At 43.9% G+C, this 16512-nt stretch overlaps 1 protein-coding gene across 8 annotated transcripts in view; it reads left to right on the top strand.

Annotated features, from left to right (window-relative positions):
- EPHA5 (EPH receptor A5) overlaps positions 1 to 14335 on the top strand; it is a 218596-nt gene extending 204261 nt beyond the window's left edge. For 6 of the 8 annotated variants that reach the window (XM_086747310.1, XM_086747306.1, XM_086747313.1 and 3 more), the window contains 2 exons: positions 2956 to 3111; positions 11395 to 14335. In XM_086747310.1, the coding sequence (XP_086603436.1) occupies positions 2956 to 3111; positions 11395 to 11500 (262 nt within the window). In that variant the 3' untranslated portion in view covers positions 11501 to 14335. Of the gene's footprint in view, positions 1 to 2955; positions 3112 to 6814; positions 6987 to 11394 lie in introns of those variants that run through there. The other 2 variants (XM_086747308.1, XM_086747307.1) reach the window with 1 other exon arrangement.
- Positions 14336 to 16512: the final 2177 nt, after the last annotated feature.

Genomic DNA, 16512 nt, shown 5'->3' with positions numbered 1-16512 from the left:
GCTCATGGATGTCCAGGTGCATTCTCCCACAGCTATTCCCAGGCATGCTAGCCACCACCGCTTGTTCTGACAGTTTTGGTAATTGTGAGAGGGTTTCTGTGGTTCCAAAGAGCTGTACACAAACCATTTGCTAAAACCATATGAAGTGAATAGAGCAGCCAGTGTGCAATTAAACAACAATCTGAATAGCTACATGGCAACAAGGAAAGTAAATACAGTCAAGAAATAAAACTACACTTGGGGAAAAATATATTAATATTTTTTAGTGAGTTTTATTATTGGGGTCTCCATTGGAGTCTTGGAGAGGCTTTTTCTTTTTTCACTGTAAGCACATAAATATTACTTCTGAGCCATTTGTGTTGTTAATCACTCAGTCCCTTTCAAGATCATGAAGGAGTGATGAATATAAATCGTAGGTGCTTCACTGGTGGTGGTGGACTTCCCCTGATTAACATTGGAAGAGGCCCTGCAGAAAAGATTATTCTCAGAGGAGGAAAAAGAAGACACGTACTTTTTCTTGGACAGGAACGAGAGGGATGTAAGATGGAGTTAGACTGGTGGTGTGGACCAAAGCACATGTACTGTTGTGAGCTTAGGCCCATCTGTCTCCACACCTTCGAAGTGAATCTTGCACAGCTGCATGTGACCCACCTCGCCTGTTGCAGCTAGACCTCACATGCCCGTGCTGGCGTGTCCCTATGCACGGCATCTCATGCACTGGAAGAGAAGAAACATGGAATCTCTGTTATTTTTTAAATACAAGATAGATCTGACTTCTCAGGCTATTTTGCATGCATCACTTACCATCTGAAGAAGAAATTACTCTTATTAGCAATTAGATGGAATGTCAGTCCCAGCAAACCTGCAGGAAAAGGTTTATGATAGCATAAAATATACCATGTTTCTCTCATTTTCAGTTCAGAACAGTCATTTTCCAGGCCTATTGTGTGGTGGTTCATGCACTCTTATATACCAAACTGTTATGCCAGAAAAGAGGAAAATAGGCAGCAAACCATTTCCTTGAGGTGCTAAGCACTTTGCTGATGTTTTAGTCTGTGAACAGGTCCATGCGATTCCAAATCTTTCCTTTTCAGAGCTGCTGTGGATATTTTCAATGTGGATGGAGCACCTGAACAGCCCAGCTTTGAGACTGTTTCCATGAATCATAGATTGCCATGCCCAGACCGTAGTAATTCCAAACAAGTCATAATTTCAACACAGAGCAGCTGTAAAGGATTTTTTTATATATGTAATGTATTCTTTGTGGAAATTCTCATTAATGTAAATGAGGGAGAAAGTCACTCTGTGCATATCAGTAGGTACCTCCTGACATTAGTGATGAAAATCCACTTCTCATTATGATTACTTCGCAGTTTTGAATTCCTCATGTGTATAAAATGTTATGGGAAGCTATTATGTTCTTGGTACTGCAAGTATTCACATTTTATTGGACTCTTCACATTGCTATTAAACAAATAATACTAACGTATTCATAAAATATGAAGATTCCTGAAGTGCTATAATATCCCAGCTCTCCATCCACTTGAAAGTCCTTTAAATGTAATTCTCACCATCAAAGGCTGACCCAGAAAAAAAAATTATTATTATTTTTTTAACCTGTGTGTAATAATCTTTATGCAAGGCTTGTGTTAGCTGTATGTCTTGGTTTACAAAGCATAGGGCAAATCTAGTTTCTGTCATAGTTTAGCCCTGCTCAGGACCAAGCTACACAGTCTCTCACTCACTACCCCCCCACACGCTCCAAGGGGACAGAGAGAAGAATTGGTAAAGAAAAGGCAGCAAAATTCGTGGGTTGAGATAAAACAAAAATAAATTTAAGAGAAATGACAGAAAAAAAAAAAAAAGATGAAAAACAAATATAGTACAATAGCTCACAACAAATCCCAATGCCTAGTTTCCTCCCAAGTAACAGGAGCCTCCCCTCAGCACCCTCCTCACTTATATACTGAGCATGATGTCACATGGAATGGAATAGCCCTTTGGCTAATTTGGGTAAACTTACCCCAGCTGTTGGCTAATTAGTAAACTATCCCAGCTGTGTGCCCCTGCCATAGGGGCCACCAACTCCAGTTCTCCTCCCAGTTCAGGTGAATGTTAACTCCATCCTTGCCAGAACCAGGACAGTTTATTTCCTGGCTGACCTTAGACAAGGCCCCTTTGCTCTCTGCACATCATTAGTAGGGTGGTGGACCTGTATGCGGCCCAGGTTGCTTGTGCCAGGTAGTATACCAGTGCTTTTGCCGCGGTGAAAGGTTATTATTTGCTTGACTTGCTTCTTCGGTGTGTGGTGTAACCAAGCAGGTAGCAATTGTTGCAGCGACCTCTTGAGCAAGTGTTTGTGAGCAAGGAGTCTACTTCTGGTTTCAGGGCTGGAGCATGGTTGGAGCATTGCTGCTCTCTGCAGGGCTCGCCGGATGCTGCCTGCATCCAAAATCCCCCCCTGACTGCAGGAGCAGCCCCTGAAGTGTTAACAGCAACCTAGCATTGATGGCTGCTGCTGGGAAATGTAATTTGGGTTTGGCTTCCAGGCTCTGGGCTACCTTAAGTTAATTATGAGCTTTAAAGGAGGAGGAGGAAAGCAGAGTGGGAGAAGTGAAATCAAAGAGTTTGGAGTAAGATTGACTAGGGGAGCCTGATAGAAGAGGACCTTGCTTGTGGGTGAGAGGTGTTGGGGATGGATACTAGTCCTCCTCTTTCTGCTGGCAGTGAGGACCAGAAATGGCAAAAACTAACTCGAAAGTGTGTGAAGTTACAAGTGAAGTGGTATGTTTGATACATTGTGTATCAAGCCTGCTGGGAGGATTTAGGCCGCAGCAGTCACTGGAAATGCAACAAAAGAATCATCTTTACTTTATAAAAATGTGAGTAACTGAGTCACAATGGGTACATCTTGACACTGATTCTGCTTGCTTTTCTGTTTTTGCTTGTCTTTAGAGTATCAAATCTGTTGGTAGAGCACAGTCCAGTCGGGAGCAGTGCCTACAGGTCAGTGGGTGAGTGGCTGGAAGCCATCAAAATGGGCCGATACACGGAGATCTTCATGGAGAACGGATACAGTTCGATGGATGCTGTGGCTCAGGTGACCCTAGAGTGAGTAGTGCCCAGATAATTTTCGCCTCATTTGTTGGAATTGCAGAGGAGGGGAAGATAAACCATTCTAAAATATGTACGGATGAAGCTGCAGAAAGGCAAATCATTACCCTTTGTTTGCAGTCAGCAGTTTCGCTTTTAGCATCTGTATTGATGATAACAAGTGCAAGCATGACTAAAACTTATGGTCACTACATTGGCAGTACTTTGGCTCTTTGACTCACAACGATTAATGATTGAGTTTGAATAATTGCCAGACCATCCTCTCAACGAAATAGCAGTTGATTATTTGAGGTTACCAACAAATAAAAAACCTTATGCTAGTAGTAAATGTATAGGAACTAGACTCCCTGCTGAGGTATACGGATTTACACTGGATTAGCTGATTTCGCAATTGAGCTGGATATAACCAAATGGACAGTCAAGCCCAGTAAGGTATGGAAATAGTATTCGACATTAACAGAAGTAAGCATAGATACACTCCATGCCAACAGAAGAGCATCAGCAAACCCATAGCTCTAGGGGGCAGGCTCCCTGGCAAAGACTCTTCCTTCTGAATGTGCCCTTGGTGTTTGCATGAGGGTATGACTGCAGTTGGGGTGACAGCACTCAAATGACTTGGTAAATGCCTCGAGGCTGCTGATTTGTTACACTCCACCTTTAATTGCCTGCCTTGCTTGTGTAATTTCGTCTGTACTTTCCTCCTACCGCTTACTCAAACTTGCCCCAAAGCCTGCCTTTCCAGCTGGGTTAATTTGAGCTTAGTTTACTGCAAACATTAAGGCAGAGCAGGAAGGTTTATGCTCTGTGCTGCTTTAGAGAAGGTCGTGGCTCCTTCAACCACATGCAGATTGCCAGTGCACATACAGAATCAGTGCCAAGGATTAGGAGTAAAAGAAGAAGTCTCCACACCCCACAAAACCGCAGCATTTCTCCTGTCTGTCGCAGGGCTAGGAGATCGGTGCATCTCCATGGAGTTCAGTTTTGCATTACATGCATGGAGGGAGCACAGAACTGTATCTGCTCTCGTTCAGATTTTATTTTGTTCTGCTCACATCGCTAATATTTGTCCCTTACACCTGGACTCATCCAGTCTATCTTCAGACATTCATGTGAAAACCCTGAGCTAGGGATTAAATCCTCTCTGGCGACTGTCTAGGGAGTCAGGGTGTATGGATTTCTACCTAGATTCTTTTTGGGTGCCTGAGATTCTTACCTGCAGTTTCCCAGCCTAGTCCTGCGATTACATGCCATGTTACTTTGGCTTTTGAGGACTCCACACTTCCTTACTTACTCATCTGATACAGCAGTGCACAGAAACACCAGGCTTCAGGGCTCCATTTAGACTGGTGATCTACAAACATTGACCAAGGAAGAGGTCCATCGCCAGGGTAGTCAGAATCCACATGGCAGAAAGACCTAGCCAGAGGGTGAGTGAGAAGAGGAGGGATAGGATGAGGCAGTAATTTAAAAGAAAAGGTAAACATTGGATCAGTCCCATCTGCTGTGCCACCTCAATCTTATGACCAGAGCAAGTTCTGGTAGAAAATGTAGATTGCCTAAAATATATCACAGACTTGTTGCTGTTTGGCTGAATTAGTCATGTCAAAGAAGAAAATTAAGTTTCACGAAAGCTTCCAGTTTGTTCTTCTTTAGAATTTTATGTAATTTAAAGAGTTCTAAAAGAAATGCTTAGAAGTGGAATGCTTTGGTTTGGGTGAGAGGAAAATGTTGAGTTTTAGCCCAAATTAATGGTAATTTTTGATAGTAAATTAGAAGTTCACTTACTCATGTAGCTCTAAACAGTCTAGCATCTGTCTGTGCTGACACAGTCTTAGCATCCTATCCCACTGACAAAACTATTCCTAACCTCCAATTTTCTTGAATCCACCTTTTCAGATTGTTATATTATCTCCTTAATTTGACTTAAAAATTTAAGTAATTCCCTATATTTACTCTTTTCTATTCCAGAAATTTCAAAAGTATCCCCCAAAATCTTCTCAGGCTACCTAAAAAGTACTTCAAAATGATTTTTCTGATTGGCAGTGAACCAAGAAATCAATTATCTGTATAATTCTAGCCAGAAAAGCAAGTAGGTTTAAAAGTCTTTAAATAAGATTATAGCTGCCAGAGATGCTCTGACCATCACCAGCTGCAAACCAGATCCCAGTATGTTCTCTATAGCACAAATGTCATCCTACTCTGGTCCTTTACTGGCCCTAGTGGAGAAAACATGTCTGAGCTGCTCTGCTTCAACTTTCTTCCGGACTTCTACAGCACTAGGGCAGTACAGGGGAGCCTGGGGGGCTTCCGGGTTTTTTGGTTTTATTTTTGTTTTTTTTAAGCTGAAAGGAGACATTTCATGAATCTGTCTCGCGTTTCAGTTGAAACTGAAAAAAAAGGTTGAAATTAACTCCAACTAGTTAGTTATCCATGCCAGCAAGTAAATTGTACCCCCAGCTGCCTTGGACAGAGATGCTTGCATGAGTCAGGCTGGGTTCTTGAACAGCTCAGCCCTGTGCCCGTTTGTGTTGCAGTGGTGGCTTAGCAAGAAGGCTTGACTCCACTCAGGTCTCCTTTTGCGAAAACTTTGGAGGGTTCATTAAACAGCCAACCAGCCATCCAAACCAACACTTCTCTCATCCCTCTCAGATACAGTAAAAAAAAAAAAGACAAAAGATCAGATTCTCAGCTGTTGAAAAAGGGGAAACTATCATAGTGACTTAAAAGGAAAGGTGTCCCATATTGAAGACCTGAAGCATGTGCTCAGACTAATGTAAACTGGCAGATTGCCCTTAAAATTGACAAAATAAGGGAGAGAAATGGCTCCTGGGTGGGCTCATCTGAGACTCTTATGGGTTCTCCAGAAAATGAACACCAGAACAAGCGAAACTTTTTAAAAGGTTAATATATTGGGGGGGTGGGGGGCGGGGAGTGGTTTTCTGGAGGTTTTCATTTTTTTCTTCTCATAAATGGAACAACAAAACATTTTGTACTCTGCAAAGGAGAACTCAGGTTAAATGCTCCTTGTAATTTTTAATAGAGGCAACTGTTCAGTATATTCCAGAGCTGGGACTTTGGGGGGATCGGGTGAAAAGATGATCTGAACATCTGAAAGTAGCTTGCTTTCCCTGAGTGACATCAGCAAAACATTCTTTACAATTTAAGAGGTTGCTTTCAAATACCATACAAAATTATCTTACCCAAATTCCAACTGTGTAGGAAACAGATGTGGAAATTAGATGGAGAAAGGAGTACTGGATAATCACTGCCAGAAAGAGCAGGAAAAAAAAAATATAATGATTGTAAAGAATTCCTAAAATGTATTGAAAAAAAAATTCCTAGTGCTATAGGAGGGGTTGGCCATAACGCTGATGGGACTGGTGACTGTGTGTGCCCAGCTTGTGGCCTTTTTACAGGACCTGGTTGAGATGGTAGATGTTTAGCATTTTTTTTAAATCTCACCCTTGGCATGCAAAGCAAAATCCCAGTTACCTCCCTGCTTCTTTGAAACTGATGGCTTGATGCATTTATTCCAGAAAAGAGTAATATTAGTGACAAATTTCTGAAAGCAAAAGATTAATGAGCTAAAACTGGTGAATATCACCCCAAGTCCTGAGCTCTGCCTGCTTAAGCAAAGACCTGAAAATGTATGTGTTCAAACAAAGAGTGATTTCTACATTTAGCTCTAATTCTTGCAAAGGGACGAATCACCTTGTGAAAAGTGGAGCCTCACCCTCCACCCACTCTTTCCAACTGGATATCAGACTTGAAGGCAACCTTTCCAGTGGACCAGACCTGCTCTTTAAACTTGTGGACCACCTAGTGACTTTGAGTGTGTCTGGAGCTCTTTCAATCCACTGCAAGAATAACTTTACCAAGACAATACTCAAGAATAGATAGATCCATGACATGAGTTTCCGTCTGACCCTTGACTGGACCAATTACTAACCATGTGAACTACATATTTCCACCTTTTGAAAGATCTGTACTCACTGAATCTCAGGACACCCTGTTGTTTGTTATTAGATGAAGAGCTCTGAATACTTGTAATAATATGTGCTGTGTGGCTTTGCATTGTATTTTTTTTCTTCTAAAATAAAATCAATTATTTATTAAAAGCTATACTGGATGAAGAGTGTTTAACAGTTCATCTGCTCTAAATGCTTATTCTTAACCTGAAATCTCAGTCTTGAGATTGCGATATTCTGTCTGCTTCTGAACAAACAAATTCTCATCTCATAATCAAGTAGGATGAGAATAATAAATAAGAGCAGATGAACTCTTAAAAAAAAAATTAAGTCCTCATTTCATTCAAAAGTCCCTAGCAAGTGGATTCCTCTCTCTTTAGCATCTTCTGAAGGTCTTTGCAGTTGTTCTTCTTTCCCTTCATTCAAACTAACAACTAACTAACTCCATGAGTAGTCCCAGTCTGTGTGGGCAATTGTAGGGTTACACCAAGTGAAGAAGAGGGGTGAAATCTGGCCCGAATGGGAGATGAAATACAAAATACCTGTGGTAGCTTGACAGCTGCCAGCCACGGACATCTTTCAGGAACCTGTCCTTTTTGTTTGCATGACTAAATTGACTGGTGAGGGGGTTTGAATTTTATGTGGCAATCCAGTCCTAGTCTGCGCTGTGTTTCACAAACTGGTCCATGGTGTATAAGTAGTTCTGTTTGTAAATAAAATGGTTTAAATATATTTCTTACAACATGGAGATTGTGAATTCAACCCTTACAAATGGAGGATATTGCAGGGAAGGGGATACCATGTTGTTTTTGGTACATTTCAGTTGAGCTTTTGTGCAAGGTGGTGGTAAGAGAGCAGCATGCTTGCAGCTTTATACAGGCTGTTTGGGATGAGCCGACACCTATTTTCCCCTTTATTTCCTTGGCTTTTTGGTCAACTTAGGTCAACCTCTTAGTACTGTGGTGGTAAGTGATTTGAATTCCTGCCTGTTTCCATTTTCAGCCCTATGTGAATGAAAGAGAAGTGACAAGCGGAGACTTCTCCCTGAAACAAGAATATAACTTGTCTCATTGCTAGAGGGGTCAAGTGTTTTGAAGCAGGGAGACCAAACAGCACACGGGTGCACGTATCTCCATGGCCTCCTCATGCACACAAAACCCAACACCAAGGGTCGGGTCACTTGCATGGCAAGGTGCAGCCTGAATCCTGATCACAAATGTCATTTGCCCCCGGGTCTTAGTTCTGCCTTTTCTTGCCAAGAACTGCACATTTCTATTGCAAAGCCCCAGTAGATACCCACATACGTCACCTCTGCGGAGCTGAGCCCAGTGAAATTACCAGTTGGCTGCAGTAACATGAGCCAGGCAGCTCTGGACTGGAGCTTGAGAACAGTTGATTCACAGTTCTTTGGCACAGAAGGTGATTTTTTGTGTGTGTGTGTCCCAAAACCAGCTGGTTTGTGCTTTTGTTTTAAATTGGCTTCTGCCTTTAAGTCCTTCAGTGCTGGATGCACATGAGCGTGCAATGTGCTGTAAGTCATGCTTGGAAAATGGGAATTAAAGCTCCTGTATTCTCTATGTGATTTTTTGAAAGTTTTGTTGCTGGCTTTGCAACATGTGAGGTGGCTTTTGAATAAAGCTGCTGATTTTATACTAGGTGTACATCTTGCTCATGAGCTGTTGTCCTCTGGTCCATCATTGCAGAGGTGAAAGACCCCATCATAGGTTTTTTCGCCTCTCTGAGGAGTACCCATGCTTTTGGCCAGTGGCTTCACATTCAAGAGGATTTGATATTAAAAAAAAATAGACTGGATCCCCTGCTGAGCATCTAATGGATTGAAACCAGAAACTCTTGTAAATCAATGAGGCGTTCATCAAGGATATTGAGTTAAGGAGATACTGTAAGGGGAAAAAAATCTATGTAGTGAGTATGGGATTTTGTAGACTGATGGAGCTGCATATGAAACACCAAGATGTACATGTTTTTATCATAGTTTTAGGCTATTTTTTTTCTGTGTTAACACACAAGCGTATCAGAAATGATACATCTGTGAAATACATGGTGCTGGATTTTCTAAAGAGCTCAGCTTGCACTTCAGATACATGGAAAAAAATTTTTTAAAAGCTGAATTTTCAAAAAGTGCCAGCAGAGCAGCACTCAGCAGGAGAAAGATGGATGTTGGCTCTTTTACAAATCAGGTGTTATAGTGGGTTGGTTTTTGTTTTGTTGTTTTTTTTTTTTATCTTTGGTGTGAACTTCCAACTGTGCTGTGTACGTAAAATAAATTGCATGTAACAATAGCATTACTACATTTTCCTTCATTATTAAGATGGCTTGCTGAACTAGTTGCGCAATTCAGTGGAGGCAGAAATGAAAGCATGTCCCCCTGAGAAGGTAGACACCTCTTGCAGATGCTGCAGTCTTTTCTCTGCCAGGTAAGGAGCGTTGCTGATGTGTCTCATTGGCCTCTCTTGCTCCATGCCCCTTACATTGTGATTTCCCCTATGCATTGGCGAGATGCATCACCGGAAAAGGGTATGATAATGAAATGAAGTGTTTAGCCTGGAGCAGCAAATCTGGTATTTTCAAAATCAGAAGGCTGTAAGTGTGACAATCCTTGGAGAACAGATCTAGCTTTTGGCTTAACCAGCTTATGAGTTAATGTATCAACCTTCACTCAGGATTGCTATTTTCAAAGGAATTTTCATCTATGTAATTTTTGGACATGGATGGTTGGTTGTATTTGCACAGGAGTCTCTGTCCAGAATGTGAAGCTGCTGAGAGAGGTACGCCTCCATGTGTAGCTCACACAACGTTACATGACAGTGTTTTGGGGGTCATTGCACATGTTCACCTGCAGTCCAGCATGCAGCCATGCTGCGAGCTGTAAGCTAGATTTGCAGTATGTCTCACGTGATGATTGGGCTCCCAGGTGTTGCTGGCAATCCCCAGCCCTTGTACGTGCCAGCCCCACCAGTGTGGTTTCCAGAAAGCACCTATGTGTTTGAGGAGGTCACGTCCTGCTGGCTTTTGGTGGCGAGCTTTCTCCTAAAAGACTTGCACACAGGGTGTCAACAGCTCTGGGATTCATGTGTGTATTGGCAAGATCATAGAGACCTACTTTGAAAACATCCTTTATTCAGTCCAGCCTGGAGGTAGAAAGCGTGGGGCTGATATTTCTCCAGTGGAAGTCTTCAGACAAAATACATCTCCTCTAAGTCGAACTGCTTCTCTAATAGTCTCTGTGTCTTGTGTTGGAAATACAGATGCACTTGTCTTGATGTTTCTTCTGAGCTTTTATTCCTGTAATTTCTTCGTTAACACTTTTCTCCCTAGAAAGAAATCCTTACAATTATACTATGTCATAACCCATGGCCTTATCTGACTTTAGGTGTGACATCGAATCTGAACACTCAGAGTCCTGCTTTAGTATCTCCAGGGGACCATTTGTCCCACTCCTGTCTTTGGATGGGTTAAATTGTGCCCTGGAGGTGCCTCTTTCATGCCATCAACGTGAGTCTTGGTGATTACCTTCATCTGTACACCTATATTTTAGAGGACTGAGCTTATGAAAAAAACAGTCTTTCCTCCTAATCCTGATTTCACATAGACTGTCTTATTTTATGGCTTTCCTGTAATGGCAGCCCAGTAGACAGAGTCAACATAAATGCCTTTTGCTTGTAGAATTGACCTACCCCAAAAACATCAACCATGAGTTTAAAGGAAGATTTGCAAAGGCCTAGAGGGGAGCTGCACTGTCAATTCCTGTTGACTTTTGGAGGTCGTTGGGGTAGTGGCCATGCTGGAGGCTTTTGCCGTTCAGCCCTCTGTAGGAGCTCGCTCTAGGATTGTGATTTGTGTATCTTTGGCTTTGCCTAGTCTGAAGAGGAAGGAAGCATGGATTGATCTCACTCCTACTGCTCGTATCCAAGATCAAATACCAGCCTCTCCCAGGAGAAGAGGAAACTGCAACACAGGCTTTCTTACATGGCTTTTCTCTTGGAAATAGGAACCTTCACACCTAGCAGAGTCTTTGGCCAGAGGTGATGCTTATACTTTGTTGTCTGGCTTTTCTCCTTGGCCAGTGAGCTAATCTTGGTCAAATCACATCACCTCTCTAAGATGATGTCAACTGTTAAAAAAAATTGAAAAAAAAATGGGGAAAATTAAACTTGCCAACTAAACTTGGCTTTGGGAGCTACCAATGGTAAGAGATAGGCGATGGCAGCAGCATCAGTGCATGTGGCATGTGGTATGCATGGCAGCATGTGCCTGAGCAGTCCCTGGAACCAACGTCTGCTTTCTCCCACAGGGATTTGAGGCAGCTGGGAGTGACACTTGTTGGTCACCAGAAGAAGATAATGAACAGCCTTCAAGAGGTGAAGGTCCAGTTGGTGAATGGGATGATGCCATTGTAACTTGGTTTTAAAGTCACTTCCTCAAGTGGGTCGGTCCTGCACTTTGTACACTAGCCCTGAGATTTATTTTCACTAAAAAAAAAGAGAAAAGATAAAAAAGGGAAATTCAGTGGTTTCCCTCTTTCAAAATACAAGTGAAGGACATTGACCTCTGCCACAGTGTTTCTAAAGCAGTGTTTGACTGAAGTTTTCCTTTTCTTCCTATTTGTGTCCTCATTTTCATGGAGCAAATGTAAGATGCATGGAACATGGAAACAAATCTGCTGCACGTCAGGTTAATGCATCTCTTAAGCTTCAGTGTCGACGACAGCAAGCCTTCCCACCACGTGTTGTCTGTGGGAAGATATATATATATAGAACCTTTGTATACTGAATTACAGGAGCACATGATAATACTTCCAAGGACTGATTTGAGCAGAGGAGTTTTGTAACTGTTCATGGACTCCCAAAAGCGGCAATTTTACTGAAGTTTAGCTTTCAGTCCCACTTGTCTACAGAAGTGTATTGAAGAGCAATATGATTAGATTATTTCTGGATAGATATTTTGTTTTGTAAATTTAAAGAAAAGAAAAAAAAATTGCTGTTACACAGCATTAAGTTATAGAGACTAGTGTATAAATATATTGCTTTCTCCATGGCAAATACAATACAGGGTGTAATTTTATTTTTTTCCTCCCTCTGTGTTACAAAGTTCTTTTTCTTTGCTCTTTTGGGAGGATCATACATGATGACAATGTATATACTGTACAGTTTGCTACACATCAGGTACAAGATTGGGGCTCTTTCCTTGATTTGTCTGGGGTTTTTTTCTCCTTTTTTGCTCTGTTTTGTCTCCCTTACTGCTATGCTTTGTATTTTTGCTGCTGTTTGGTTTGAGCAACACATAAAGCCTTCAGGAGTTTTGATTACATATATGAGGTAGGAGGAGTCTGCTTAAATAAAAGATGTTGCCTTCTCTTCCTTTCCACCATGGGCTGGGGACATCCAGAAGAAGAAACGTAAAACATGCGGTTCTTGGTGGCCTCCAGCGACAACATGACATCGGTTTTCATGTGTGAGTCCTGCCCAAAGATAGCATGAGATTGCCTCCGTACTGGTGTTTCAGTCCAGTAGCAATCACCCAGTGCAGCCCTCGCCCCTGTCCCTGGAGCCCAGGAGAGAAACCATAAGGCAGTTTTAACTGGAAGGAAGGGATTTACAGGGTTAAATCATTAGGTGCAGTGTGGAGACTAGCATGGAGATTTTGCAGTATTTCCCCCAAAGTGGTGGTGGTGGTGGTGGGATTATTTTGGGAACTGCTTTCCCGACTTGTCTGTCTGGGCACTTGTGGTCTGAGTATGGACCTGGCCATTTTGAAGCAGAGCACAGAGAGGAGAGAAAAGCAGAGCAGCCCAACATGGTCACAGTGGTGGCATCCTGCGAGCAAGAAGGTCCAATCCATCTGGGGCTGGCACAGCTTGGGTCAAAACTTGGTTGTAGCTGGGGTTCAGTGTGTCCATTAAAGTGCATGGCTGCTGTTTTCAGAGGGACCCGAAGGCAACCTGATCCCCTGGGAATCCCACCAAGGAACAATCTGGAGCTGTTCTCCTCTTTTTGTTGTAGACAGGATTAATCAGTGTAGTTGATTTGGTATTCATAGCTTGGGCTTTTTTGTATTTTTTTTTGTCAAGGATTTAGTAAAGACAAGGATTTTAAAATGGCCCAGTGGATGGCAAGTGTTTTGTTGATACATTGTTTCCTTGTAGGCTGGGTAGCATTTTGTAGCATACTTCCTTGGTGATAACATCAACAGATTGACTTGCCACAGCTCCCTTCATTGCTGGCACTGCAGAGTCGAGACCGAGGAGCTCGTCCAGTGACAAAAGTGTGTCCTTCACATCTTGCAGAAGTAGGTATCAAATGCCACCTTCAGCTGTTTCAAAGGTCTTTCTTCCATATCCCCCAAGCCTTTGGATGATATTTGATACAAGGAACGATTTCTAAAGAAAAGGGAAAGCTCTAGGAAGAGAGGGTTGGGTGGTTTCTTTTCTTATCAGGAGGGCTTGCTTGCTATCAGCAGGACTTCTTCAGGCAGTATTTGCCTGTTTCAAAATGGCCACCTCCTCTGTGAGCTGCTGCCAAGCTCCTCAGGAATCAGAAGAAATAGGAGGGAGAGGAGCCGTAGCGAGGTCTAACAAATCTTGACAGTGTGATTTCTCATCTTATTGTTTAGTTTTGGTAGTCACTGGACCACAAAATGAGGGGAGGAATCAAGATATAACAATTTTGGTGCAAAAAAAAGAAATTTGTCATATAATAAATAAGATTATTAGAGCTGTCAACAGATCTGTCTTGGGATTATTTGTGCCTCCCTGCCATCAGCGCTTGGGAAAATAACCCATAGGAAGGCAGAAACAACTCAGTTCATTGGGAGGAGTTGCTTGGTTGCCACCCACAACTATCAGCCGCACCATGAGAGATGTTATTAGCAAATATGCAGCATTTCCTCCCCGTCATATCCACTTGTTCTTACCCGGTAGCTCTGTGGGAGGAGTTGAGTTTGGTCTTTTTTCATGGACTTTTAAACAGCAAAATCCGCTTTTCAACATTTGTGGAGTTCTAAAGGTGTATGTGGAATGGGTGGGGTGCATACCAGATGCTGGACTAACCTTCGAAATTATGAACTTGTGGAAAACAAACTCTTCTTAAGCCAGATGGCATTTGTAAATAAGACACCTCAGTTCCTCCAATAAATAAATAACATTTTCTATTTATTTCAAGAGCTGTTCTTGCTACAGATCTCTGTATAATAGGTTTTGTCTCAGAGCTAAAAATAAAATTGTGTTTTAATGAGTAGGGTCCAAAAGTTACAGCTTCTATGTCCACAACCAAATTCCAGAAACAGTTTTGTTTCCCATCCAAGAACTACAAGTACTCTGTATTTTGGGGATGATCCTATATATTGGGGTGGAGCAGAAGGAGATGTCAGTAATATTTCACTGGTCATGCTCTTTGTAAGGGCCGTAGGTGGATTTCCTGCCTACGGCAAGTCTGAGCACTTTGCTTGTCCAGCTCACTACAGCTGTGGTTAGTCCAATGAATACCTTTTTTTCCAGGTATTTCAAAGGGTCTAGGAGGTAAAAAGGCTTTTTTTGATATGTTTTTTCTTTTTGGGAGAAGGAAATGTTCCTGAAGGATGGCTTGTGTAGACTAGCCCCCTTTCATTGTGTAGCTAACATTCAGAAAAATTACTGGAGCATAAAAAGGAAGACTGATTTAAAAGAAAAAAAATCGGTTTAAAATTTTATTTATTCCTTCTATATGTCAACAGCAAGAAGTGTGGGGTAACGTTAGCAGGGCTGCATGTATGCCGGAGGGGCGGCCCGCGGTGATTGGCGCGCTAGGCGAGGATAAGTCCATGAGTGCAGGGGGCGGGGGCGGTCGCGTGCGTGGTGGGCACGGATAAGTCCATGAGTGCAGGGGGCGGGTGCGTTCGTGTGGGTAGCGGCTGTATGGGTAGTTAACCCTGTGTTGCGCAGCATTAAATAGAAGGTTTCGCTTGATGGTATCAGTGTGATGCCCTGCTTTCCCCGGGGCGGGGCTCCGGTGCGGCCTGGGTTGGTCTGCTGGCAAGAGAGCCGGCAGGTGGTGACCCCGACGTGACTCCCCGGGATGGGATCCCGATAGAGGGGGGGTCTGTAAGCTGTCGTGCGGCGACAACCGGTGACCCCCGACGTGTCAGAAGGTAACGCGTGGCCGCGGGGCGGTCGTGGTCTGGACGAGTTTTGGCCGCGGGGCGGTCGTGGCCTGGACAGGTTTGAGTCGTGGCCGCGGGTCGGTCGTGCCTGCCTGCTGTTAGGATGGCATCCATCCAGGATACAGTAAAGGCGTTGGGAAAAGAGGTAAATTGTCCGGTGCATACGGCACCGTTGACGAAGGGCTTCATTAGCAAGCCGGGAGAGGTGATGGACGTGGCGCGGTTACAGGCGGCGGGGAGAGAGCCGTCGGAAGGGGAGGGGGACGAACGGGGTCGAGACGGCGCGGAGGGGACGGGGGGTTGGCGCTCCGGTGGTCTGCCCGGTTCGGCCGAGAGCCTCTGACAGTGATAAGGGGGCGATGGAGTTTGGGTGTGCTCCCCGGTGTGTTGCGCCTTGCTGGCCGGGGGGGCCTGGGCCGAGGGGGCGACCCCCCGGATGCGAGGACGCGGGGGTGCCCTCTGTCTCTCCTTCTACCCTGTCGGCTCCACCGCTTGTGGATTCGCGGAGGGGCGATACCGGCTTGCCACCTCTCCCTGAGAATTCATCGGTTGCGGACAGGGAAGGGGGCAGCGAAGCGGGAGGAGTGGACGCTTGAATCCGAAGGTTCACGCGGTTGGCGGCGGACGTAGAAAAAATATTGAGTAAAGTGGCGGGGGGGCGCGGAAAGCGGAGGCAGCGGCTGAACAGAAAACGGGTAGTGGATTAACGGATTGGACATTGACTGCTAAGAATTGCGTATTGGAAGGGGTATCTCTAGGGCCATCAGATGGAGATGGGGGTAGAATGGTGTGCCCAGTGATACAGGGGCAGCAGGGTCGGCAGTGAAGCGCGTTGGATTACAAATTATTCAGGGAATGGCAGAAGGCGGTGAAGGAGGAAGGTGTTAATGGGGTGGCGGCTTGAGCGATTTTGGATGTGATCTAGGCAGCAAACCTGCTTCCTTTTGATTGTAGGCAGCTGGCTAGAGCGGTTTTTACAACCCCCAAAATGGTGTTGTGGGAGGCTGCGTTAAAGGAGGAAGCGAATAAGGTGGTTTTAGAAGCTTTAGATCCGAATCACCCCTTGCACGGGATTAGTGTGGAAAGGATTCTAGGGCCAGGTAACTTCGCTGATCCAGCCGCACAGGCTAATATGTGGGGCAGGGATATCCACGCCACCACGCAGGTGGTGCAGGTGGCATTTGCAAAAATGGGTAAATATGAGGGCAAAAGGCAGCCGTACACTCAGGTGAGGCAGGGCGTAGGGGAGTCGTATACCTCTTTCTTGGAGAGGCTA

The sequence above is a fragment of the Chlamydotis macqueenii genome, chromosome 4 (assembly GCF_036417535.1).
Source record: "Chlamydotis macqueenii isolate bChlMac1 chromosome 4, bChlMac1.mat, whole genome shotgun sequence".
NCBI lineage: Eukaryota > Metazoa > Chordata > Aves > Otidiformes > Otididae > Chlamydotis > Chlamydotis macqueenii.
Note: the sequence above shows the minus strand (reverse complement) of the source record. Positions and strands in the feature narration are given on the sequence as shown.